This window comes from Uncinocarpus reesii, genomic scaffold (assembly GCF_000003515.1).
Source record: "Uncinocarpus reesii 1704 scaffold_2 genomic scaffold, whole genome shotgun sequence".
NCBI lineage: Eukaryota > Fungi > Ascomycota > Eurotiomycetes > Onygenales > Onygenaceae > Uncinocarpus > Uncinocarpus reesii.
The window spans coordinates 2,677,834-2,703,530 of NW_003052499.1; the positions used below are offsets into that span (position 1 = coordinate 2,677,834).

The window sequence follows — 25,697 nt, forward strand, 5'->3', positions numbered from 1 at the left end:
TCATATCAGGCTAAGCACGGATGCAGATATCAAGCCATGTTCAGTCATATCTTCCTTAATCCGAAAAATGGCGGAACGAAAGGAAACACTAGCAATCAACCTGCTGTGCACGAAATGATAACACGCTTTTTGCACCAATCGGGGTATAAAACCACCTGTACATCCCAGAAAGGAGCACACTGCGCCAAATCACCCAGAGGCTAAAACGGCTCAAAATCAAATCAAATCCCAAGCAAAAAAAAGGAGCTGGCGCCAAATGATATGATCAGATACACTCCCATTCTCCCCAAACGCACCATCTAGCACTCCGATCTGCCAGCACCAGCCCTCTCCAAACGCCCCGCTCGCTAACCTTGATGACCGTCTCCCAAACGCTCCCATCGGGAAGCCCATCGTTAGCCCATTCAGTAGCCATGCTTGTCGTAATCATATGATCCGCTTTTCTCGTCAGTCGTAAAATCTTGCCTGATGGAGTTTGTACCGCCAACTTTGCTGGTTTCTCGCGCGAACCGTGTCCCTTGCTGTTCACAGAAGTAGTCGATGCATTTGAAACAGTGGCGATGGAAGATACCATGCTGAGTGAGCTCGAGGGTCGAGCGAAAGGGTTCGGAGACACTCGACCACTCACTTCACTGAAACTTGCTGTTGTGGAGGGCGAATAGGCCGGATGCTGCCGAACGGCAAAGACAAACGTGTTATTGATGGCCAACCGCCCACATTGCGGCTGTATAACGTACAGGTCATGACGCTGTGCGTGAGGAGTTGGGTGACGAATAAGAAATTCATAAGGAGGGTTTTCACCAGTATGAAGGATTGGAATAGCAAAAGCCAGCGGATGTGGAATGTCTTTTGATGAGTGCATTAGACCTTTCTTCCCGGCATACACCTTCAGCACACCCTGTCCCTCATCGCCTGGCAGCACAGCTTTGACTGTGAATCGCTTCTGGCCGCGGAACCAATCAGCCTGGGTCAAGGCCTTTTTCTTTACCACGTCACCGCTCTCAAAACGGTCGCCATCTGCATCACAGGCGAATGCAATGGCTTCAACTTCCGCAATGCATTCCACATCAGGGGGAACATGAATACGAATCTGCACTGTCTCCAACCCATTTATCTGAAATAAGCTGGTATCATAATTCGGCAAGTGCATACCATTTTTGAAAAAGGCAGGGCAGGCACATGGAAGAGACAGTAGGATTGCAGGGTTAATCGGAGGGCAGACATGCTGATGCTCTGGGAGTAGGGGGATATGTGTGTAGCAAATCTCCATCGGTCGAGCGAGAAAATACCAGCTATCAGCAGCTTGAGGGTTCACGCTGGAATATAGGGATCTCCGCGGATGCGTCGGGCTGGCCAGCGAGCAATCCATGATTCTCCATTCTCCATCAATCAGAACCGCGTTCCACCAGTGATTCGGCCTAGAAAGACAGTCGAAATCTATAACTTCACCAGGGGTCTTCAAATATCCTCGCACAGCCTCAGCGTGGAGACCAACTGCAGCACACATTTCCATGATCAGTACCGCGACTTCCTGTGGACAACCTCGTTTCATGAGAATGACTCTTCGCAGGTCAACATCACCGTCCAGATCATCATCCCACGTTATCTTCTCGCTAACCCAGGTGAAAATAGCACGCAATCTCTGTGCATCGCTTCGGTACGGGCGACACACATATCCCTGAGCCAAGCTCGTAGGATTCATCATTGGCGGTAGGCTGGTGATGAATCGAGCACTTTTATCTACCAACTGCAGATTCAGATTATTCCAATTTGTCGGTTCAGCGATTGGTAAACCATCAATACCTTCGTCCCCCTCCGCGTTCTCGTGAAGTTCTTCCACCGGGGCTATCACCGGATGATCCATCATTTGGCATCGTTCGACTCGCTCAATGAGCTCATGCCGACTAGGAGTAGTTGCTCGATTAACATCTCTTCGGACTTGCACCCAATCATTCCCTCCAATACCCATTTCTTTTGAGGCATCTTTACCGTGCCGAGTAGGAGATAAGGAAGCGATGCCACTCTGGATCAAATTCTTTGTTGGGGATGATGGGCGCGATATTTGAGATGCCGCAATATTGCTCCTCGCAGTCGCAGCGCCGGTTTTCGCGGATTCTAAGATTTTCTTCAGGAAACCAGTTTTCTTTGATTTGGGCGTTGTGAGTCCTCCGAAAACGCCTGGAGAGTCGTTCCCTTTGTTATACTCGGACCATCCCATTGCAGATGTGGCGCCTTGTCGAGATGAATTGTGACTCGAATGATACGATATTCCTGTCAAAGGTGTTTGTGGCCTACTGCTTGTAGAGTTGCCTCTTTCTAAGCCATAAACTCCTCGAGACCGTGGGCGGTTTATCGGACTCCGTGGTCTATCCCCCGATATTCCAAATGCTTTAGTACGCCGGGCAAAGCTCGCTGCACTCGTTGCACTGAATCCACCCGCGGATGTACCGCTCATTAAGCTCTGGCTCGTTAATCCAGTGCTAGTAGTACTATTTGTCGCCACACTCTGGACGCCGCTCGAAGAATTGGTTGCCGTTGACTTGGTTGTGAATGTGCGGCCAAGATACGCGCTATTAAGTTCGCTAATTGACTTTCGGTTTCTAAGCGATCGTTGCCGTTGGGACATGAAGTCCTCGTTCCCCTGAGGGTCTTTCTTCGGTGGTGTAGGTGGCGGGAGGTGAAGCTCATCGCGATCTTCTTGCTCTTGCGCATGCAGCTGTCGCAGTCGACTCTCCATTCTTTCAACATAGTTACTGAGCTGTGGAGGGCCGTCATAATAGCGATTACTAGTATTGCTATTATTATGCTGATAAGAAAAGTCATCTTCCTGGGAAGGATCGTGACTACCAAGGCCCAAGGAAGTTAGCGGTCGCTCATTTCGGCCTCGGCCGGTATGCTCGTGTATTTGATCGAAAGCCTCCGGTGACCAGGGATTCATGGATGCATGAGGCGGAGGTTGGGGGGAATGGGCCCCACGATGGACGCCCATATCATGCAAGGAGGACATGACGTCTTCAATTGCATCCCTCAGCGGTGACGGCGTATTCACGTTAATAGGCGACTGCGGAAACGGGGAGGGCGTCCTTGGAGGATAATTATTTGGTACCTGGCTGTAGTATCGCGGTTGAGGTGATACAGAGCGCCTGTGGAGAATCCGATGCGGAGGCGGAGGTGGAGGGGGCGGAGACTCATCCCTTTCCGCTACTGGGGCCGGCGGAGGCGGCGGAGCGGGCGAAATAGCACGTGACGGAGGGCGGACGGGAGGTTCGCTGCGTCTCGCTGTGGGCGTGCGGTCGGGGTCCCGAGGCCTCTTTACAGGTTGCCTTTGGGTTGGTGTTTTTATAGGCGACACAGCTGGTTTTGATTGCGCAGAAAGGCTCCCTGACGGCCCAACCACCTCCTTGTAACCCTGAAACGGTTTCCTGAAAATTGTCTTTTGTTTCTTGGGGCCGCCGGCAGTGGAATTTGACGGAGTGACCTGCGCACTGGGCGGTAGCGGGCTTACGGAGCGGCTGCCGGGCACGAAATCCTCGAGGACCTTGACGAAATTCGACGGAAACACTCCCACCATGCGTGGATCGCGCTTCAAACGGCCCGTCCACCATGACCCGTCGCCGGCATTGAGACATTCAATCAAATCCCCTTCCACAAACCCCAAGTCGCGCTTGGTTTCTCCACCCCATGAGTATATAGCCCTACACCAACAAGGGAATTTCGTGGGTAGCTGAGAGGCTTCGGGAGCCATTGGAGGCGGTCAGGAGGTCAAGCGCGGGAAGGAGAAAAGGAATTCGGAGAGATGGAGATCGAGCAGCAATTGCATAACATGAGTGAGCGGCAGGCGAGATACTCAAGGTCATAATAGGGAATAGTTATTATTGCAAATAATACATGAGGGTACCTGGCAGTCAATTGAAAGCACCAACTCCGGTAACTAGCGAAAGACAGACTAGGCCAACCAAATGCAGCTTGAAGAAGGGAGAAGCAACAGGATCAAGAGACGATAAGGATGAGAAACCACGAGGCCATCGCAACAACCCGCTCACCCGAGCACATAAATCGCAGAGCTGGACAGGACAAGGAGCCGTGCTGCAGGTTGTTTGGCGGCATCACGGGGGTTTGTTTTGGTTTGTTTACGGGCTGCTGTTTTGGGCCTAGCGCCGCCTTATCGATAAAGCTTCGCGCAGCCCCTATTTAGTAGAGCTATTATTATTTTGATATTTTGATATTATTATGCTTCTTCTTCTTCATCAGCTGCTGGTTAGGTTTGAAATTGCTCTGGGCTGGGCTTCGGGCCCGCCGTCGTCGTCATGGAACGGTGCGACGCTCTTGGGTTGGCTCACGGACCATATGGCGTCCGGCTTCAACCATGGTAGGGGCCGCCCAGCTCCCCAAATAACCGCTGTTCGGCAGCCGATACCCACTGCGACTGTCTCTGGATGTCGACCGCGCTCAGGATGCCCGTCTCGCAGATGTAATGGTTGATATGGCTCGCAGGCACCCATTCGAAATACACGTTCTTCACCGTGACGACTTCGCTCCACGCCTCCTGTGATATGCTTTCACGCACCAAAGGCGCCCAGGCACTCGAAAGCTCCGCCGGGTCGTTATCCTCTTCGAGGTGTTCCTCCATCCTCCCTGGCTTTGCGACTTTTTCAAGGTCCGATAATGTAGCAATAACAGCATCCTTCGATACGCTCTTCGCGCACAAAACCGCAGGGAGACTGCCCGTCTTATTACTTACATCTCCGGATTCCGAGATCCGATCGGCGCCAATAAGGACAAGGTCGACATCTCGTGCAAGGATTGCAACGCTGGCATCGGATGCGACTTCAATTCTCAGATTACCGGTATACCCTTTGCTGGCTGCTTCCGCCGCAAGCATCCTTGCGAGCTCCGCCCCTTCGCACAGGGGACGAGACTCCATAATGCGGAGGTGGATCACCAGTTTCGCTTCGCGCTCGCAGACATTTGGTTGATGCTCAAGCTCAAGCAAGGTCATCAGAGCATCCTTGATAGTTGAACTCAGACTTAATGTCAACACCGTCACTTTGTGCTCACCCGGTTCAGCGGCGAATCTGCTTCGAATAAACTGTCGTAAATTCTGTCCGATCTGCGCGCCACCCTGCCTTCGTTCCCTCAAGTATTCCTCCATCTTTCGGATCCGATGGCTTATCAATTCTGTACCACGGGCCTGCTCCGGAGCGGAAGTAGCACTCTCAAATTCTCGCTGGGCGGCCTCACCTCGCTCCAGCGCGTTGACCACAGCAACTGTAATCGCAGCTCCCATGCTAGGTCTCCCATACGTAGATATTGCCCAGCCAGCCCTACGGACCGTAATCCACCAAGTCTGGTCTTTATCATCTGTTGTCGACTGCTCGTTAGCCAGACCATTACCAGCAACCCGCCCGATTCGCATCAGTAGGGCCACGGCCTTTGTCGCCAAAGCCTTTGCGCCACTGGTGTGGTCATTCCGTAGATCGCCAATGCCTTCCAGCAGTACGGTTTGCGATTCATCGTGCCATTGTTCTGTCGTTGGCGAGAGGCGACGATCGCTTGACGAAGAGACCAATCTCATCTGAGGCAGATCTGGTCGGTTTTGGTATAGATGCAGGGGAGCATTGGGGGGAGTTCTCATGGTCATGGTTCGGCTGCGTTTGGACGCAGGATATCGCAGTGAATGTCTTCAGTAGTTACCGGGATTGTGATAGTGGCCATTCGAGGCAACACAGCTTCATAAAGCGGAGGGCAGAGCTAGGTTCAGCGATGAGGCTGTCATGAAATCATCAACTGCTGGTTTGGCTGCCACTCCGTCTGGCTGGTGGTTGAACTTAACCATCCTGAATGCCTGTGACCTCCCTCTTTTCACACCTACAGTACAACCAACGCTCCCGTCTCGATGAAAAGATATTCCTGGCTTGAAAACAGAACAGACCGCGTTGGCTGATGACGACGAAGTCCGTGAGCCAGCAACGCCTTCATGCAGATGCCCAAACGAAATCTGCAACGCTCTTTGGAATCCCCTCCAGCCGAGATCCCTAGATTTGGTCTCGTCGTCAGCGCCATAGCGGCCCAGGATGAGCATGCGCGTCCCTCACGGGAAGCAAAGCCATGAACTTCATTTTCTGACGCTGGAGTTTTACATTGCCGAGGGAGTCACTCCTGTTTGACGAGTTTCCTGACCATCTCAGGAGCGAAACGGTGCTATATCTCCCCGGCCATGGTCTCGTCTCAAGACAAACTAAAGCTAACTAGTGACAGGGCACTGCTTTCTAAAACCCCCCCCCCCGAAGGCATGTTTCTGCGTTGCCGCCTCTGACAAGCATTCCAAGGCCGTGTCAAGCTTCACCAAGCGGTCCTGCCGAGTCTCGCGGATCGTGAAGATGCCTTCTAGACTCTTAACACGAACACGCCGTCTGCATGATGGTGACGACTTCAACAGTGCGACTGCTCCTGCTTCAAGCCCCCAAAGTCAGGCAGAGCGCTCGGATGCAGTCTGCGAGAGATACAGTAGCCGGCTTTATCTAGGCGGCCATTTGTCGCCCCGGGCCACGGACTATCTCTCTTTTCGTTCTTGTTCTCTTGTTGCTCTGTTCGAAAGGATTTGCATGTCCTTTGAAACTCGAAAGATTCTTTTAATTGTTTAATTTTCCGCTGCTGGTTCAGCGCTTGTTCCGCTATCTACTACTATCACATTCTGCCGGCCATGTCTTCATCAGGTGACTCCGCGGATGCGATCCGGAACCATTCCATTGCTTTTATCGGAGAGTTTGTCGGGAGCTTCATGTTCCTTTTCATGGCTTTTGCTGGCACACAGGTCGCCAATGAGAAAGCCGGCCCTGGAGTGGAAAGTTTACTCTATATCGCGGCCGCTTTTGGCGCTTCTGTGACTGTAAATGCGTGGATTTTCTTTCGTGTCAGTGGTTCGGCTTTTAATCCCGTTGTAAGTGAAGCATTTTCAAGATCTCCCGCTCCATGTCAGCTCCGTATTTGCGAGTTACTCACGAGACCCCTGGTTAGGCTTCCCTCTCCCTATGGCTTCTTGGTGCCATTCCCCTTGTCAGGGCCGTTGTGGCAAGCCTCGCTCATATGGTCGCTGGAGTTGCTGCCTCCGCGGTCGTGGCGGTTCTCTTCCCCGGTCCTTTGACCGTTCAAGCTCGACTGGGCCCAGATACAAGTGTCGTGCAAGGCCTCTTCGTCGAAGCCTTTTTGACTGCTCAGTTGATGCTTGCAGTCCTCATGTTAGCGCTTGAGAAACAAAGAGCAACGTATTTAGTACCTCTTGTGGTTGGCATTGCTGTTTTCATATGCGAAATTGCTGGTATGTTTTTTGTCAACCATCTCCTAATACTTGTGTATCGACAAAACTAATGAATTCGTAGGCGCCCGGTATAGCGGAGGAGCACTCAGCCCTGCGCGCGCATTTGGCCCTGACCTTGTCTTGGGCGACTTCGCTCCCTATCACTGGATCTATTGGGTGGGCCCTACTCTCGGCTCACTCATGGCCACTGGATTCTACTATCTCTTGAAACTGCTCAAGTATGAAACTTGTAATCCTGGAGCAGACTCTGACGGCCTGGAACGGTTTGACGATCTAGACTCGAAGGTATAGCCGGGTGCTTTATACTCGGAGCATTCAAGACTGGATTGCTTGAAGCATGTCTGTACTTGCGCTCAAAGTTGAAGATATTGATCGCTAATGTAGCTGACATTGTTGGACGCAATCCATATCACTGGCTTCTGGCTTAAAACAATTCTTCCGCCCCAGCTTTTGTTTTGACGTTGTATGTATGCACATTTAATATTACATGCATGTATCAAACAATCATCTGAAAGGCCTTCCATATATGGGACAAGGAGCGTGCTATGATCACTCAAGTAACAATAGTAGGATCGAGCAAGCCACATAAAAATCAAACTTCATTTTGACAGAAACACTATCCAGTTCAGAGGAGACCTTTGTATTTTGACATGGATCAGACTAAAACCCAAAATGCCGCCCAGCTAGATCCATAAAGGAACCTCCCATATTTCGTAGATTCATGGACATATCAACAATACTCCGTACCATCATCAAAACTCATGGCTCCACGCGAAATCTTAGGACACTTCCTCGTCCGAGATTGTTCGACCCGGTCGACGAATTTGGCGCTGGGCTTGCGGGACGGCTCATTCCAGCGAACTTGGGGCTCCGGGGCTGGGTGCTTGTTGATCGCGTAGCAGGCCGATTCTTTCTCAGATCCTTGACCTCCTCCTCCTTCATCATCAAAAGCTTCTCCCGTGACGCAAGTAACTTTTCTAGCTCTTGCACACGAGCAAGGTGCTCCTTTTCCGTGCTTTGCGTCCGCAGTTCTTTCAACCTGCTTGCTTCACCGCTAGATTTCCGTTTCAACTCCTCAACCTGCTCGCCAAGTTGACGCACTTCTATCCCCGATTGGGCTGCAGCGCTCGAGGCGTTTTGATATTGCTGTCGTGTAAATTCTGACTGTGAGCGTTCTTGTTGAGATACACGCTCTAACCTTGAATTTTCTTCTGACAGTTTGCGGATTTCCTCCTTAGCGTTTTCCAAATCTGCAGGCAAGCCTCCACCCTCCCGAATGGTTTGTCGAGCCTCCTCAAGGTCTTTAATCAAAGCAGACTTTTCATCCCTAAGCCTAGAGATTTCTTCCTTCTGCTTTTCTACTCGAGCTGCTGATCGTTTGGCGGATTCGGCAGTTTGGTTAAGTTCTCGACGAATCTTATGATATAGTTCATGTTTCGATTCATATCGATGTTGAAGGTTAGCAAAATTTGCTTCCACCGCTTGTAACCGGTTTTGTAAATCCTCCAGAGTTGCTCGGAGTTCCCTAGTCTCCGCATTCTCGGCGGTATCACTCTTACCCTGAGACTTCAAAGGGCTAGCCTCTTGGGTTCCTTGAGTTTGGCCTTTCATTGAGTCACTTATGTGAGTGATGTCCTGGAACGGCGTCATCCTCTGTCGCTTCGATGAGTTCTCAATATCAACTTCTTCTCCATCATCCTGGCCCTAGGTTAGTGCAACTCAATTTTTGAGCTGATAGACAACTCAACTTACCAGCCAACGCTTCTGTCTCGAAGCCGACATTGTGCGTAATTGCTCGGGTTCTAAAGAACTTTGCTCAGAAATTGGAATCCCCACCACCTCAACGTCTGGTAAAGTCCATTCTCTGGCGTCTGGGTCCGATAAGAGGTAACGGAGAGTCTCTTCAGCATTTTCCTGGACTCCAAGAGCGTCATCTTGAACTTCTCCCGCAACGCTGCTGTAGAAGTTTGTATATTTGACAAGTAGCCGAAGTTTGTCCAAATCGGAGAATTCGGGCAAACAAAGTGCGATATGCTCCGCAGTGTTAGAAATGATGAGTCTGACAACGGGAACGAGACGGTCAGGAGAAGAAGTAGTCCGCAATTGGATGACGGTAGGATCGCTCGCATTGAAAGAGCTATCCAAAGCAATAATTATCGAAGGCTCTTTGAAAGGTGTAGCTGTAGGGTCCCCTCCGGCCATGCGGAGTTCAAAACTAAGGTGACCAGATGTAAACACCGATTGCTGCTTTCCCGGTACCTCTGAAGGATTCTTTTCCAGTTGCTTGCCCAAAAAATATTTCGTTAAAATATCAATGGTGGTGCCGGGTTTTGCCATAACAATCACATGGATGGGGCGTGCCAAAGAAGCTTCCGAAACTGCATCTATAAAATACCCAAGGAACTGAAATTTAGAGCTTGAATATTCTGCCCAAGACGCTTCTTTTTCTACTTCCAGAGAGCCGCTGCTTGGTTGGTCGGGCAAATTCAGATCCGGGTGAGTGCTAATATTATCAAGCCTTTCTATCATTCGACGCATTTGCGGTGCAAGTGAATCCTACGTTCAATTAGAATGTGAAGGGAAAAGGGCGAGAATCATACCTCGATCTCTGCTCCTGTCGAACTTGCAGAACCAGCCACAAATTTCCGAATATTTTTGCTCATCTCTTCAAGAGTGTTATCATAATCATCTTTAACCCTGGAGTCCATAGAGAGAGGAATTGCAAATTCAAAGGACCCCAAAGAAACCCCTTTGTGTTCTTCCATCACCCGTTTCTCGAACGAGGCCCCATGGTCCAACTGCTGTGCCGCTAACTCTAACGACGCAGTCGGCGTTGATAGATTAGTTGTGCCCAGCTTCACTCCAGCTTCTCCTAATAATGCTGGCTGATCTGGGTTATAGTGCAAAGCCTGAGGGGCAACAAACGGAACGGGTGACGCAGTTTCGTGGCCTAATCTCGCTGGAGGGGCTTTATCGTGGCGGACACTCAAAGGTATAACGCCTTCTGCGGCCGTTGGAGGCGCAGACGGCTCAATATCTCCAGCAGAAGAAGGCGTTTCGCTCTCGGTGAGGCTTTGCAAAGGCTTAATGCTGGCACGCTCGGCTGCACGAAGGTAGGTCATCCTCTCAAGGAAAGTGGTCCCGGGATTATTGCGGGCGGCCTCTGCAACGCTTTGCGGTCGCTGCGAATCATTGCTCGCCGAGCCCTCCATGGTGTAAACCGAATATTCAGGACAATATGGGAAATCTTGTGAAAGCCTCAATGATCCCCTCTGGCTTGGAAATTGATGAGCCGTTCCCTGCTTCAGATAAAAAATCTCGATTGTGTTCCCGCTTTCCACGCTGTCTGGAATCGTCTGGGCTAATTGACCTCCCAACCTGGAATTTGCGGGTACTAAAGGAGATTCTTCGACAAAAGTTTGGGAATTTGGAAGCTCAGCCCCTCCGCCTAAAGAGTTAGAGTAGACAGTCTCCGGTATTGTACTCCTTGTTGAATAACTCAAACTTGCTGGCTGACAAAGAAGAGTTTTCCAACCTTAGATTATTTGTTAGTGATGGGAAATAGACATAAGGTCCAGAAAGGTTCCTCACCGGATGAACTACCAGGAGGATTGGAGGAGGTTAATGAACTAAATCCAGAGATACTGTCCTGAGTTTCTTGAGAAAGTCGGCCCCTTTCGCTTTTTTCTATCACAAAATGCGATGAAGGCGTCTCACCGATCTCTCGGGGGGCTTTACGGAGCTTAGCAGTGGGCTTTCTTTGGCTTCGGGAGGACGGTGTTGATAAAAGGGCCTGGGCGGGCTGTCGAAAACGAGAGGACCCTTTCGAAGACTGCTTGTTTGTAGACTTTGAACGCTGCGGCTTAAGAGTAGGTTCTTTTACTAACGATGAGACGTTCCCGGAACTGTTTGACGGCTGCGGGCTTGACCAATCGCTGTATTGCGATAGACCTCTGGGCTGTAATAGAGGACCTCCCAACCGTTCAGGCTGAGAAGATTTATAACTGTCTTCTAGGGCCTGTAGTTGAGCGCCTTGGCTACCGGTTACAATCCCAATTCCTGAAGGTTGGCTGATGAAGCCAACCGATTCTGACAGGTAGCTAGAGTTCTCACTCTTTGACTGTGAAAGTTGTCTTTGGCCTTGAATGGAAAATGTACTGGAAGATTGTGTCGATTCAATCTGGGAAGACGAGGTTCTAGCCGATGATACTCCTTGGGAGTGTATGGAGAAATCGGATTGCTGCGTAGGAGCAAAAGCACTCCCACTGCTTAACGAATTCTGACTCTCAGAAGGGACAGAGGACTTTGATGCTGAGGATTGGGATAAAGAGTTAATAAAGGTTGCCCGACAATTCCGAAGAGGTCTTTCTCTACGGTATCCAGCCGCTGACTGGCGTCTGTTTGCTTTTCTTGATTCCCAGACACGCACAGCAGCGTCGTTCACAAAATGCTTAGGCTCCTAGAGAAACAGATGGGTGTATGTTAGGAAAGTGATGCAAGCAGGGAGTATCAAAATGACTGTCCCGCCGTGCAGAGCTGGCAAAGGGGATAGCTTGTACATAAATCCAGGTATTGTGTTGACCTTACCCAGCTTGGGTCATAATCCCCTTCCCATGCAATTAAATACTTATCTCGTGACTCGTTAATGATGCACTTTATAGGATATTCGGTATCGCTATATTCAGATTCAAATTCAGTAGCTTTTGTGCTCGCGTGTCAGTAAGTGTAAGGGTGGCTGGGTGTAGTATCTTGGAGGCATTATACACACATTGAGTAAGGGTAGTCCCCCGGGTTCCCATTATGTTTTCAAGGGCAACACGCCATCTTCCCCGTGAAATTCAGGCGAGAATTGCTTGACGGTTACAAGGCAGAGGATTCCATCCAGTGTTATTGTTGTTGTAGGATGAACATCAACTGCAAGAAAGTTAACTAGTGACTATTTAACGGCTTGGGAACTCACGTGATGCTCAAGGAAGTGTCAGATCATAGAAGGAGTAAAGAATTACAGCGAGCATGCGCTAGAAGCCTACTTTGGCTCAAATGGCATGGGATGAATTTGTTATTGCTGGTAGCAGCACTTGATTGCACATACAGGGGATGTACCCTCGCCCCTAGAGCTATCTGAGACTATGCCATTGGAGCCTGTCTATATTGCCATAGTAATAGTCTTAGTTGAAATTGCAAAAGGTTCTATTGTGCAGCTCAGTTGAATGTAATACGCTAGTTTTGCCTTTGATCCCTCTTCCAAGCCTCAAAATCAAAGCCTAGGTCTTCCGGAAGGTAACAGGACTGCTTTTTCTCTCCCTGTGCTGCAAATGCTTGCTTGATCTGTGTAAAGCGTGACCTCAACCATTTCTCCTTCTCTCCCCAGCATGGGCCTTCTTTGCCCTGTCCGTCCTGGGCAAGGCCCGGTCGTCTTTCTGCAGTGGCGGCCCAATTATGGAGAAAGTTGAGATAATCTGCATCAAGCGGATATGCTAGAACGTGGAAACTTTTGCCTGAGCCACGTACAGCCTCATTGCGTTCTTCCCACGAATACATGGTCTCTTTGGACGGCAGAGTCAGTCTCCCTGCTAGAACTCGCGCAAAAACGGCGCTTTGAGCTTCGGCGATTGGGAATGGGATGACCTTTTGATTCAAAATTGGAAACACAAGGGTGGGGTGCTCGATATAAAACAAGTGCTCGTACACGTGAAGTGTCCTGCTTCCGTCTTCGACCACTGGAGGCTTCAAAGTCGAAAGAAACGGAAACGAATAGAGATATCCAGTGCAAAAAACAATCGCGTCAATATGCTCCTCTATGGTACCGTTGACAAATCGCACGGCTCGATCATATTCCCCAGGAGGCAGGAATTCTGCAATTGGGGGGTATTCCTTTCTATCGTCTGTGGCTTTGGTTGTGAAATAAGACTCGGATCTTGAGGATGAAAGTAGAGGTGCGGAACAGGTTTTGCTAATCTGGGCGCCAATGTCAATTCCAGATGCCGAATTCCCCACGACAATGACTTTCTTATTCCGGAAGGGTTCCGAGGAGCAATATGTCTTGGAGTGAGATATGATACCTGGGTACGCATCGTTCCAGGTTGGTATGCCAGAAATTGAAGGAACATAGGGTACATTATAATGACCATTTGCAACCACAACCGCGTCATAAGTATCTGTTTGTAACACTCCAGATTGGAGGTCTTTCCTAGTAACTGCCCAGGAATCAGGATCTTTATCCTTCAGTCGAACATCGACAACCTGAACGTGGAACTGTATTAAATGCTGCAGTTCTTGACTATACTTTTCAAGATAGTTGAGGACAGTCTCGAACTTTGGAAAAAGCTGGGTATCTTGGGCGAAAGGTAGATCTGTATACTGCATCAAGGTGCGTGGGATATTGGTCTCCAGGCCGTCATAAAGCGGGGAAATAAATGTTGCAACGCATCCGGACGTCCCGGCCGGATCTTGCGATCCTCGCGGATGCCAAATGGGTTCCTCGACCGGTGGGTTCGCATTCTCTTGAGGAACTGGGATCGATATCCGGGCCTTGTCGCTGGCAGGAGAATAGTTCCAAACGCCGCCCACACGATCGCGTTGCTCGAATATGTCAATTCTGTCAAAGTACCGCTCTGCCAGCAGATATCTATGTTCAAAGGTCAAAATGGATTATTCGTCCCCAGGAGAAGCCACAATATATGAGGTGTACTTTGCTGCTGTCAATCCGCCTGCGCCCGCCCCAATGATGGCCACCTTACGAATATTGGAGAAGGTTTGAGGCGACATCTTCGCTGATCGTCTTCGATGTTAAAGAGAGTACAGTTCAGCCATAGTCGCCATCGCCTTCGGTCTGTCTCTCCTTCACTCAATTCTCCCGCTGGCAACCCCTCGATGTCGTCGGCTTTCGGGCAAACCCGCGGTCGATCACCTGACCGTCCGGGTGATTAGTCATTGGGCTGGGCACCCATGAGTGACGTCAGTTACCCGGGCTCGCCGGATAAACAGAGGGTCCGATTACGCCAAGGCGCTAACAGAGCGCTAGCCAGATCACAAAAGTACTAAGCTGGAAACGGCTAGCGTCAACCACGCAGGCTGTCACTCAACGCCATCACGCGTCATGATTCTTGAAGCTCCCAGACATCCCATGAGCCTGGACTAGCAAAGAATGAGATGAAAATCATGCAGCTTTCCGATTCAACCGCCGCAACTGGACAATGGAACAGTTATTGCTGTCGTCGCTGCTGACGCCAATAGCCAGCCTCTCACCAAATATCGAGCACCTCGAACGACGGTATGTCCGCGCAGTCGTGATACTGTTATGGCCGTATTCCTCATCGACGAAACAATGTGGACTACTGCTTTCAGAGCCGGACTTTCGGTTACGCGGGTTAAAAGGCCAAATCAAAGCTATTTTTCATAATGGGGCAGCCGAGGCGGTCGCAAGATCTAAAATTGCGATCGGTGATATCATTTGCTTGAGCCTAGATCGCACCGCATGGAAAGCCTCTGATAATGGACGCTCGGACCCGGTGCATGGAACTGAATGGGATATTGAGTTTAGTGATCGTGTCTTGCTTGAGGTACCTAGGTCATTTTGATTCTGTGCTATCCCTAGTTTCGCTAACGAGTGCAAGGTTTATCGAGAATCGAAACACTTCGACACGGTTGACTTTACATCCATAACAATTGAACCCTTAGACGGGACTTTGCATAAGGCAACCTCTCAATCGCTCTTTCCAGTGCCCCGCTCACCCTCGCCGTTGAATGAAAACGGGCATATTTGGTCCTCGCCAGCTTTTGCCCGCTCGCTCCCGACCTCGATGATCACTGATGGAGTTGAAGAGGACGGCTTTATGCTAGGGAGAGGCAGGAAGCGCACGAAGTTTGGCCGGCTTAGCAGTGAATGGGTTTTCCTGGATTCACCCCCTAGTCCAATTGAAATTGATACCGGATCGCTCGAGGACGGTGTATCTGAAGATTCAAACGCTGAAGACCATGTTTCTACTGATATGCCCTCCCCACCAGTGGTCACTGGCACGAATAACCTTGCGGTTAACCAACAGGCCCAGGAGGAAGGATTACATCCAACTCCAAATCCAAGCAGCTCACCCAACTTTATGGCTACAGTGAGCCCTAGATCTCACGATGGAGTTACTCATGTTGATGAAATAGCAACTTCATCCGTAACGCCAAGTTTGAGTACATTGGACAGCGCTTCGTCCTTTGTTAACGCGCGCCGGACCGCATCAGAACCCGAACCCGCGCATGAGATTGTCCCTACAATAAGTAAGGCCAGCAAAGACCAACCCACAGAACATACACAAGCGGTCATCTCGCGTGATATGCTACCCGAGAACTCCGACATTGGGCGAATTGAGAAATCCCAGCAGTCTATCTTAGACTATCAGGAAAGTATTTCGAGATCACCGGTGCTTTCTATTCACCCCCCTTATGAAGTTACGATATCTAACGAAGGAATTTTTACCGGCGGTAATGATAGTACGCCTTCCCCTGGAGCCTCAGAGGATGTTGAAGAATACATCAGAAGTCCGTCTATCCCCGTTGGAGACTCGGAATCCGGTCACAGTCAATACTGGTCGGAACCTGCAGCTGAGGCAACTATGGAAAGAGACCTTGGGGAAACCGTGAGATTGGAGTCGGCGTGGGCAGAAAGCTGGGATGATGAATCGGAGGTTCCTACCAACGAGGAGATAGAATCCGTCTCATCCCGATTGTTATCAAATGACGAGGTCGAGCGACATTCTGAGAATGATTTCGGAACGTCGATTATCCATGATGACTTTAAGCATGAAATGCCCACCGGCACTTTCAACGGCACACCCTACCCCCAAGAGGTTATTGTTTTGGATAGCGACGATTCCGAATCGGATGCCAGTCATTCAGACGTTACCCCATCGAATGCTCCCCAAGATGGGATTGGAGATCGATTTCCAGAGGAAAGTGCTAGTAGGGACTCGTTTGTCTCAACTACTGATGTCGAATCCGAACCTCATCAGAGAGCTTTTTCAGTGGTATCTATGTCACAGGAAAAGGGGGATTCAGATTCAGAACCAGATGCGCAGGAGGGGCAGAATTTTATAAGAACCAATGAAATCCAACGCTGGAGCCGCTCTGCTTCATCAGCTAGCGAATCTGTGGGCGATATTGGGGAATCTAGCCTCCTTGGAACGGATTCTGAGATTAGCCCTGAATCGAAGGATCCGGTGTCGCATGCTGATAGCAGTTTTGCTATCGATCCTGCATTGTTCCTGGATGGGGCTGGTGCTGACCTACCCCTTGAACGACCAATCTATGGCAATATTCAAACTCTAACTCCAAGAGATACCCAGGAGACATGTACTTCGCATTATCAACCACCAGTGCCTACTGCGCGAGCTTCTCATGTCATGCCGACCCCCGAAATCTCACAAGAGACCCAAATTTCGAGACCTTCATTTTCATCGCTTTATGGTACGGAGACCGAGCCAACGTTCAATTCGGTTTTGGAGGGCTCTTTGGAGGGAATTCGCCCAAACATAGCCGAAATCCAGGATAATGCATTACAATCCCCAAACCGGGCCATTCGGAAAGGCGCCGCATTGCTGGAAAGAGACTCTCTGTTTGACGACGATGCACCACCCAAGGGTACAGATGCTGAAGATGCGAGTCACCGTAAGGCTTCCACGCAGGATCGTTCCCTCGAGCCCTCGTCTGTCGTATCTAGCCCAATCGCAGACACGCCCATCCAACACCACGGCCATCCCAGTGGTCACACGTCGGGGTTTCGCACAAAACTATCATATTTTTGCCCGCTGTCGCTCCTTGCTGGAAATTTCCACCAACCTACCGATACTATATCTGCCATCTTTTCAGTATCGCCCGTTTCGAAAGCAAGGGGCGTTCCATCTAATCATTTTATTACGTTACACATTACAGACTCGTCCATGGCCGGAGATCTTGTTTGTGCACAAGTATTTTGCAAATCTAAAACCCAGTTACCCGTTTGCACTCAGGGCGACATCATTCTGTTAAGAAATTTCAAAGTTCAGAGCATCGATCATAAAATGATGTTGAACAGCATGGACGACAGTTCTTGGGCAGTCTTCGTCCAGGGAGCGGTTGAAAACGTGCAGATGAATGGGGCGCCCGTCGAGTTTGCCGAAGAAGAGCGTGCTTATGTGGCTGGTCTGCGCCAGTGGTATTTGGATAGTGGTGCGGCCTTGGTTGCGAAGAAAATGCCGCGATCAGGAGATAGCAGAAGCGTGGAGACAAGCAGCAGCATCGCACCTAGTGAGAGCGGTAGCACATCAAGCCGAGGCCGAGGGGATATATTCAAAAAGTACCGCCGAAAGAGAAAATCTACTCCTCGACTCACTGTGCATGAATTGAGAGGCGGGAGGCGGTATTTGGATGTTGGGTCGCCGTCTGATAAAGAGAGCATACATGAGCTGAGAGATGGCACGGTATATGCTCATCTGTGAAACTGGTTGGCTGCACATTTGCGTTTTGGTCCTTTGGATAGTGAGATTTGGACGTGTCCTTCTTGGCTACAGGCAGTCCTGGATACCTTGGCACAGCACTCCGACGATACTAATTACGGACTTGAACTGGCCCAACAGTCCATAATATATTGGTCTCATGAAGCCAACCAAGAATTCAATATCCGAAATGAGAAAGTCGGTAATGCTCGCGGTTGAATGCCAGCAGTCTGACAGGTCAGAAATATATGGGCAACAATTGTTCAGTTTTATACCTGTCCACCATCTACGGAGTACACATAATCTAGATATAGCTTCAGAGGTACAAATTCTAAACCAGACAATTGTGCAGTCAGCATTATGATTGATCATAAGAAAAACACATTCGACGAAAACGAAGCAAAACCCCAAAAAGATCGCGGTCAGACTTTGCCATGCCTCTCCTCAAGCTCGACCAGCAACATGCCCCTCAAGTCAACGCAAGACCGGAGCAAGAGTGTACATGCGGTTGAGCACATTGGTTTACCAGAGCTGTTATCATTCTTCATCCCGACCCAGTACCTCCGCCACATGACCCAACCGTCGAGCAGCGAAGGGAGGTAAAAAGCAAGGAGAAAAAAAAAAAAAAACTGACAATTTCATCGAGTCAAGAACCACCCCACGCTAATCCATCCATCCATCCCATCCGCCGTAACTATACAGAGTATTTCTTCAAAGCGCGAAATAGGCTACTCCGTAAAATCTGTCCCTTCTCTCAGGTCATCAACATATCATGGGAAGCTCCGCGCAATGCAAGCCCTCGTGATGATGGTTTTTAAAGTGGGTAAATTGAACGAGTCAATTCAATCTCGACACACGCATCGGAATCGCCAGAGCAGTGGGAGAGAAATTCAAGCTGCCGCTGGTGATGATTTGAGTTGGAGGTCTTGGGTTTTTTTGAGAAGAGAAGAAAAGAGAAGAAACGAAGATCCGAAAGTTTTGTTTTCAAGAAGCCTGGGTGAGGCTAACCGTATGTAGTTAAAGTAAATTAGTCAGCGCGGCAACGGAATATCTACCATCCGGCTATCTAGATTTCAACTTTCGAATGAAGTCGCGATGAGAGACGCACGAGAATCGAGAGAGACTTACGAGAGAATTGAGAGCATAGGAACAGTTTTAATACCTTCAAATTCCTTTTTCAATGCCTATTACTATCTACCCAAGCCTGCCAATACCCAACTCCGAACCCAGGGCGCCCATTGCTATACCTAAAGAATTCTATCCTATCACGCATTTGCCGATGGTCATGACTTCGTAAACATTTCGCTGCCTGCTTAGCAGCAGAGGCTTCCATTAAGCTCGAGGGGTAAAAATCAATCCAAATCAATCCAAATCAATCCATCATACACTTCCTAAATGCACCGGGAATGTTATTGCGGTACCCCATTCTTCGAGCTCAGGGTGAGGTCCATTCTTTTCAGCGCCTCTTGAAGCCGCCACGGCTCAACGGAGAACGAAATGCGGGCCCAGCCTTTCCCCGGCGGCCTCCCGTAGTGATGCCTACCTGGGCTTACAAGCACTCCCCCGCCTCGCAATTTTTCGACCATGTCGTCTTCTTCGCTCCATGTCTTTGCTTTCGGCGCTAATTGGGCAAAAAGGTTCAAACCGGCTCCCACTGGGATGTATTTGATGTTTCGCTCAGTAAAGAACGTCGTGATGCAAATATAAGCCTCCGCAAGCCGCGCTGAACTCAATGCAATTAAAAATGGTAGGTTGGGCGATGATAGGATGTTCGTTGTGAGTATCGCAGATAGCGACGAGATCTCCGAATTCGGGCTCAGGGCGAGTCGGTTGATGAGTTTTGGGTTGTCCTGTGAGACAATGCATCCCTATCATCTGTCAGTGTCTGAAAGCGCCCCAAATTCAACCGGAGGTTTTTCTCCACAGGAAACCTACCAGTCGGAAACCGCTCGCACCGAATTCCACGCCAGTGCTCCATATAGTGTGTATTCGTGAGCGCTCGCATTTCAGCGCGCGCGTGTTCAAGGACAAAATAGAAACGAATGGAGCCGGGTCCGATACTTCCGCACAGGAGAATTCCGTCAATGCATATACCTCGTCGGAAATAAAATGAATATCTCGTTGCTGGCAGAATCTCAAGCAGGCCTCCAGGACTTCCTGCGGGTAGCATTGACCCAGCAACTTGTGGGGATTTGTCAAGACGAGCGCTTTGGTCGGACATGGAGCTTTGTCTATGGCAGCTGCCAGTGTTGATACGAATTTAGCCGCGGGCCCAAAGGAACCGGACATGTTGACTTCTAATGGTTGGACACCGGACCGGGCAAAGTGTTGTAGGTCAGAACCGGCTTCATCGTAGTAAGTTATCCGCATTTTTGACAAATAAGATCTTCGATCTTGGAATGCGAACCTGGAACCAAGACTCCGTCTCCCTTGTCACAAATGTCACATAATAGTGCATCGAGTGCATTCGCCTCCCCGGCGAAGGTGATGAGATGTGATGCTAGGACTGGGCTGAAAGGAGTAAAGTAATTGTTGAAGAATTTCGCGAGTGCCTCTAACAAGTTTGCATTTCCCGCTCCGTTTTCGAGTTTGGAGATATGCTGCACGCTCAAGAGTTAGGCTCTCCAGTACTCCCCGTGACGGCGATTTCGGACAACAAACCATGAGACTCACTTGAGACATTAAATTCCCGTTGACAGTGTTCTTGCAAATCGCGGCCAATTCGTCTCGGAGCAGATAATTTTCCTCTTTGCTCAGGTCGATGCTCGAGAGATCTCCATCCTGGCGCTCGTTCGAAGATTGAGAGTACGTAGACATTTTCCCTCTGGCGTATTTGGTTTCGTCCAGTGCAGACGTCCGGGCTGGCATCGTCTACCTTCGTCCAGGTGATGATGTATTGCAATGATTATGGTCTTGAAAAAAAAATATTCGCTCCCGGAGTGGGATCCATGGGAGACATATATACATCGAAGCCAAATGAAAGGGCCTGTCTTCCTCGTTGATTTTTTTTTGGCATAAAGGAAAGCCAATATGCACCTTGGCCACTGACCTTGTTACTTCAAGCGCGGGAACTCCGCTCCGGTGCTTCGCCTGTGGACAGATCAGTGGAGACCCTGTCATTCGTGCGTTATTACCTTTTCTTCGGACTTCATCGTTAGTTAACTAGCGAGTACACCGTCTGTGCTTGCAAACCTCAACGGGTAAATGAATCGTTGGCCCAATGGCCTTATTAAGCATTCTGGAATGGCGTCTGTTGCGGCATGCGCCTTCACCCGCATGCTTGAGTGGCTTCCAAAGACCACAAGGAACTGCTTATTCCTACAGGCTTTTCCCTCTCCTGGCTTCTGGGATGGCTTTTTCCAAGCTTTACCGCAAATAATAGCTCATACCGCACTGACGGAATCTGCTCCTGTCGCCGCCCAAGCGGACTCAAACAGTGAGATCCCCGCCTTCATCACGGAGCCATGCGAGCCAAGCAGTGTCAGATTGCCCATCTTGCATAACTTTGCTCTCCGGCCCCCAGTTGCGAGATGCACCAAGGTCCCAGCTGGCATCCGTCTTGAAAGCGCGACTAACCGAGAAAGGGGTTTGGGGACGCCCTATATGCACAGGAACAGCTTGAATAGGGCAACGCCAGAGAGGGCAGGTTTCGATGTTGACTCGTATACCATCTACAACGCGTCTCGGAACGCTCTTGTTTCTCGCGCAAGAGCACGCCGAAACAGCAAGTGCGTCCGCCCGCGGTCAAGAGTCAAGTAGTAAACTCGCCAACGGGCGCGGTGTCTGCAAATGGGTAGTTAACAAGTTACCTCTGTGACGCCTTGCCGGAGTATCCAGCCGGGCCTGCAGTCCCCGACGCGAAACAGAGTCGCCGACATCTCCGAGATGCGTGGCCTTAATAAAGGGTCACTGACGTAGCGCGTGTGTTTTCCATTTACCAAAACGAGACTTGTCGGCTGTCGATCACCACGTTCAGACACGGGCAAAAGGAAGCTCTTTCCTCAACAGTTCTTCTTCTTCTCTGCTCCTTCCCCCGCAATGCCTCGTATCTGCAACGCTCCTTCTCAGTGCGGTCGTGACGTTCCAAGTCCGCCGGAATAACTTTGCGCCGAATGCCCGTTGGTGGGGCCCGGCTTAAGGTTTGGTGGGTCTGTGGAACATCCCCAACAACGGGAAGGTGCCTTTGCTGTTTTGGGACAGTCGACGATTCTTGGGCGCTTCCCGTTCTGGAAAGCCGACGTTTTGCCCAGAACAGCAAGCTCGGGGCAGAATCGACCATTCCGCCGGCGGACTCGGTAAGCAGCCCGCACGTGTCTGGGTGACAGCAGCCGAACATGGTGACTCAGCCATCTGCTGCCATTTCTCCTTCCAGAGCCTGGCGTCGACGCCTGAGGTTTGAACTTTGCAGGCCTTCCTGCTGCCTGCAGTCCGCCTGTTACCTTCTATGTGCCTTCATCCCAGATCACGTCAGTCCGGCTGTTCCCGCTGTCGCTTCGGGTTACCCAGGGCTGAAACACAACGAGCCCAATCGCGATGCTTTGCCGTCTAGATACCCCCGTACGATGTCCGACGCTAGGCAGTGAACGTGAGCCGCGGGGCGCATTGGATACGAACGAAGGGACAGTTTTGGATGCCAACCTTCAGTTCAATCTGGCTGTTGGTAACTCCCGTTGGTTCCAGGCTGTTGGGACGGCATCGAACACTGCGACCCGGGCTCGAAAGGGCTTCCATGTCCGCGATCTCGTCTTGCGGATCAAACGTCTGCCGTGGAGTGCTACCTTTTCATTAGTGCTCGACAGATTGCTAGTCTGTGACCTGAAAGAGGGAACTGGAGCATGGACCGGATAACTCTCCTGCGACGTCCAGCAGCAAGCATTCGCCTGATATAGAATGTCTTCGCAGCAGGATGCCATATAAGAAACCCAAAGAACCATTGTTGTCGTTATCCCAGGCCAAGGCATGCCCTTTGACAGGAATCCTACAGGGCATAACGCCTTGCATGGATCCAAGCTGGCTCTCCTTTTGGAAAATGATGATGGTGGATGATTTGGCGGTGACTCGCAGGAGATGTCGAGTGTCCATGCCGCGCACCCGGAATGCCCTGGAACAGTCAGTCCAGCCTGACTTGAAACAGAATGAATCGCGATCATCTATTTCAGCTACTCTTGCTTCATAATAAGCGACACAAATGGACAGTTATGAGCCGTTGGACAATTTATAAACTGCATGCAGCAACACCAGGCTTACACAACGCGGGCATAACATGGTGGGACGTTGGACAAAGCCAGGCACAGGATACTTAAACACGGTTGCAAAACGAACCCCGAATATTCCAAGCTCCAAATAAAGTCAATCCGTAAACCAGAGCAAAAATTTACAAATCAAGCTGCAGCGTTATGTCTACAAAGGGGGAGTGACACAGCTTAGGATGTGGTTACCGAAAAGGCCCCTTGTAATGTTTGTTGGCTCAAGAAGGACTGAGACACCCATTCCACAGACTTTCTTTATAGGACCTGTAAACTGTGGGATTCCAATGAATAGCTCTCTAGGTTGACAGACTAAGAACCCCTTCGTTCGTAGTTTTCATTTTGCGAACATAGAAAGTCCACCAGCAATAGCGGAAGTCAGCATGGCATTTCACCTATCTGGAGTTCCTGGGATCATTCTTCACCTTTGCGCCAAAAAGAAAAGCTTCGGTTTCTGCCAACAGTCATTGAAAAGCTGCTGTGATAACACAAAAAACACAATTCACGCCCGAACCGCGCCTAGTGGTCGCACTAGTCCCTAAGAAGGATGGTGCCTGGGCCAGCCGACAGGCGCGCGCTTAGCTAAGCCTGATTACAGCAAAAGCTTGACGTTCCATCGCTGAAACCCCGACTTTGGCCAGTAACTGAGCAAGCAAAGCACTTTTGACATTCCACCCTCTCTGAAGCTGTTCCTCTTCCTGTTTGTTTCTTTGTATAACGCCGACATCTTTTGATATCTTCCTGCTGGACTTTGCCGTTTAACGCCCGTTTTATGAAATTCCCCCGATCGCTATTTTGACGCCACTTCCTCCGTCTGTCGCATCCCGCTTCCTTCGCCCTTCCATTCGTAGCCACGCTTTGATGATCTTTTGACCGCTTTCTTCGTTTCTTCGCTCGAATTCCGATATTTATTTTTCAAATGGAGAACGCAAACTTATGGACTCGAAGAGCGAAGTATGTTGATTCATCCCAATCCACCCTGCCTTTGATTTTTTTTTTTTCCCCCTTTGGCGCCGCCGCCGGAAGAGAAAGAACAAAAATAAAATATAAAAAAAAACTAATCCTACCCTAGCTCTAGCAGGCTTTCTTTGTCAACGGCTGAGAACCGGGACTCACATGCAAGATCCGATTCCCCGCGCGGCTCGTCGAAAAGATTTGGCGGTGACGGCCACGGTCGTTCAAACCCCTTCAACGCGATCTCGCCTCTCTCCGCGAGCGTCTCTTCACCTTCTACCAACGCCTCCTCTGCCTTTGGCCTTGGCTCTGGAGCGTTCGCTTCATTCGGGTCGGCGACGAAGACTCCAAAGACACCGAGTGCTTTTGACTTTGGTTCGAAAGCTCGGTCCGAAAAGCAGGAAGGGGAACAGAGTGGAGTTGGGGTTTCGAAGAGTGTGAAATCGAAGGGCTCGTCGTCTTCTCTCAATAGTACAGGGACCCCCGACGCGAAGGAGCATTTATTAAAGTCGACATGGGTTGTCTGGTACCGCCCCCCTACACCAAAATATTCCGATTACGAAAAGTCTACAATTGCCTTGGCGTCGATATCTTCTGTTGAGAGCTTCTGGGCTGTTTATTCGCACCTTAAAAGACCTTCTCTTCTGCCTACGGTTTCCGATTATCACATCTTTAAGAAGGGCATTCGCCCGGTATGGGAGGACCAAGCGAACAAAAAGGGTGGAAAATGGATTGTGAGACTAAAGAAGGGGGTCGCAGATCGTTATTGGGAAGAGCTTCTTTTAGCCATGATCGGTGATCAGTTTGCTGAGGCTAGCGATGAGGTTTGTGGTGCTGTTCTCAGTGTCCGGAGTGGGGAGGATGTCTTGAGCGTCTGGACTAGAATTGATGGAGGCCGTAACATTAAAATTAGGTGGGTTGATTGAAGCCCCTACATCCAAGCATCTCCCTTTGTGTACAGCGCGCCCTAACAAGCTCCAGGGAAACAATGAAACGGCTATTGAATTTCCCGGCGGATACCAACATCGTGTGGAAGAGTCACGATGACAGTATAGCCCAGAGAACCGCCATTGACCAGGCTCGGCAGGACAAAGCCTCTGGGAATTCCAATCATCACCAAGGCTCTGACCGTCGACGTGGGACCCATCTTGACGATTCTACCGGAGACAAGGGAAAGGGTTCGACCTCTTGAAACGGCAGGGGATTTGCCAGAGCATCTTCTATTTTTGATTCATGTATAAGTAGCTAGTAGTTCTTCTTGGTTTTCTGACTGATGTTTTCAAGCCTTGAAAGCATTATTCTGTCACGCGGATTGTTATGGATCCCTGACATTATTGTGAAAATGTTCAGCTTGAATGATATCCTCCATTGATAAAAGCCGTAAATATGAGAAATTCCCGACAATCCATGAGTGCAAATCGCCGTTCTTCTTTGTGGTTCTTAATTGGTTTTTTTGACGCGGTGGGAGAAGTGCATTGCAAGTGGCGCGTGTGGTCGACTTAGTTTAAGTGGTGAACATGGCTGATGAAATCACTGCCTCAAGTTGCTTTCTCAACCTCGCCAACCCAAACGCCTGCTTGCTCAGTGTCGCCCGCTTCCCTTCTTTTAACACAAGTTTGCCTTTCAATCCCCAGGTCTATTTAAACTAATGCGAAAGCAACACTCCCTCAGCTAATAGACCTCTATGAATTGCGATTTGCTTGCATCCCAACCACCTCG

General features: G+C 49.9%; 8 protein-coding genes across 8 annotated transcripts; 4 read left to right on the plus strand and 4 right to left on the minus strand.

Moving 5' to 3' along the window:
- Positions 1 to 265: 265 nt before the first annotated feature.
- UREG_03887 (uncharacterized protein) lies at positions 266 to 5,641 on the minus strand (the record flags this gene model as incomplete). Its single annotated transcript, XM_002544324.1, has 3 exons — positions 266 to 3,672; positions 4,044 to 4,187; positions 4,366 to 5,641. The coding sequence occupies 3 exons, from the start codon at positions 5,639 to 5,641 to the stop codon at positions 266 to 268; spliced, it is 4,827 nt and encodes a 1,608-aa protein (XP_002544370.1).
- A 1,062-nt stretch (positions 5,642 to 6,703) lies between these two features.
- Positions 6,704 to 7,392, plus strand: UREG_03888 (uncharacterized protein; the record flags this gene model as incomplete). The annotated part of the gene is made up of 3 exons (XM_002544325.1): positions 6,704 to 6,940; positions 7,018 to 7,265; positions 7,380 to 7,392. 3 exons carry the CDS (start codon positions 6,704 to 6,706, stop codon positions 7,390 to 7,392), a joined length of 498 nt encoding a protein of 165 aa, XP_002544371.1.
- Positions 7,393 to 8,077: 685 nt separating this feature from the next.
- UREG_03889 (uncharacterized protein) lies at positions 8,078 to 10,530 on the minus strand (the record flags this gene model as incomplete). The annotated part of the gene is made up of 3 exons (XM_002544326.1): positions 8,078 to 9,022; positions 9,071 to 9,874; positions 9,919 to 10,530. The coding sequence occupies 3 exons, from the start codon at positions 10,528 to 10,530 to the stop codon at positions 8,078 to 8,080; spliced, it is 2,361 nt and encodes a 786-aa protein (XP_002544372.1).
- Positions 10,531 to 12,538: 2,008 nt separating this feature from the next.
- On the minus strand, positions 12,539 to 14,086 carry UREG_03890 (uncharacterized protein; the record flags this gene model as incomplete). Its single annotated transcript, XM_002544327.1, has 2 exons — positions 12,539 to 13,946; positions 14,010 to 14,086. 2 exons carry the CDS (start codon positions 14,084 to 14,086, stop codon positions 12,539 to 12,541), a joined length of 1,485 nt encoding a protein of 494 aa, XP_002544373.1.
- Positions 14,087 to 14,514: 428 nt separating this feature from the next.
- UREG_03891 (uncharacterized protein) lies at positions 14,515 to 18,381 on the plus strand (the record flags this gene model as incomplete). The annotated part of the gene is made up of 4 exons (XM_002544328.1): positions 14,515 to 14,880; positions 14,935 to 17,763; positions 17,854 to 17,980; positions 18,131 to 18,381. The coding sequence occupies 4 exons, from the start codon at positions 14,515 to 14,517 to the stop codon at positions 18,379 to 18,381; spliced, it is 3,573 nt and encodes a 1,190-aa protein (XP_002544374.1).
- An 806-nt stretch (positions 18,382 to 19,187) lies between these two features.
- On the minus strand, positions 19,188 to 20,148 carry UREG_03892 (uncharacterized protein; the record flags this gene model as incomplete). Its single annotated transcript, XM_002544329.1, has 2 exons — positions 19,188 to 19,646; positions 19,714 to 20,148. The coding sequence occupies 2 exons, from the start codon at positions 20,146 to 20,148 to the stop codon at positions 19,188 to 19,190; spliced, it is 894 nt and encodes a 297-aa protein (XP_002544375.1).
- An 873-nt stretch (positions 20,149 to 21,021) lies between these two features.
- On the plus strand, positions 21,022 to 22,626 carry UREG_03893 (uncharacterized protein; the record flags this gene model as incomplete). Its single annotated transcript, XM_002544330.1, is given in 4 exon segments — positions 21,022 to 21,506; positions 21,979 to 22,073; positions 22,240 to 22,335; positions 22,355 to 22,626. 4 exon segments carry the CDS (start codon positions 21,022 to 21,024, stop codon positions 22,624 to 22,626), a joined length of 948 nt encoding a protein of 315 aa, XP_002544376.1.
- A 1,317-nt stretch (positions 22,627 to 23,943) lies between these two features.
- UREG_03894 (eukaryotic translation initiation factor 4E type 3) lies at positions 23,944 to 25,170 on the plus strand (the record flags this gene model as incomplete). The annotated part of the gene is made up of 3 exons (XM_002544331.1): positions 23,944 to 23,978; positions 24,097 to 24,891; positions 24,960 to 25,170. The coding sequence occupies 3 exons, from the start codon at positions 23,944 to 23,946 to the stop codon at positions 25,168 to 25,170; spliced, it is 1,041 nt and encodes a 346-aa protein (XP_002544377.1).
- Between the last annotated feature and the right edge of the window lie 527 nt (positions 25,171 to 25,697).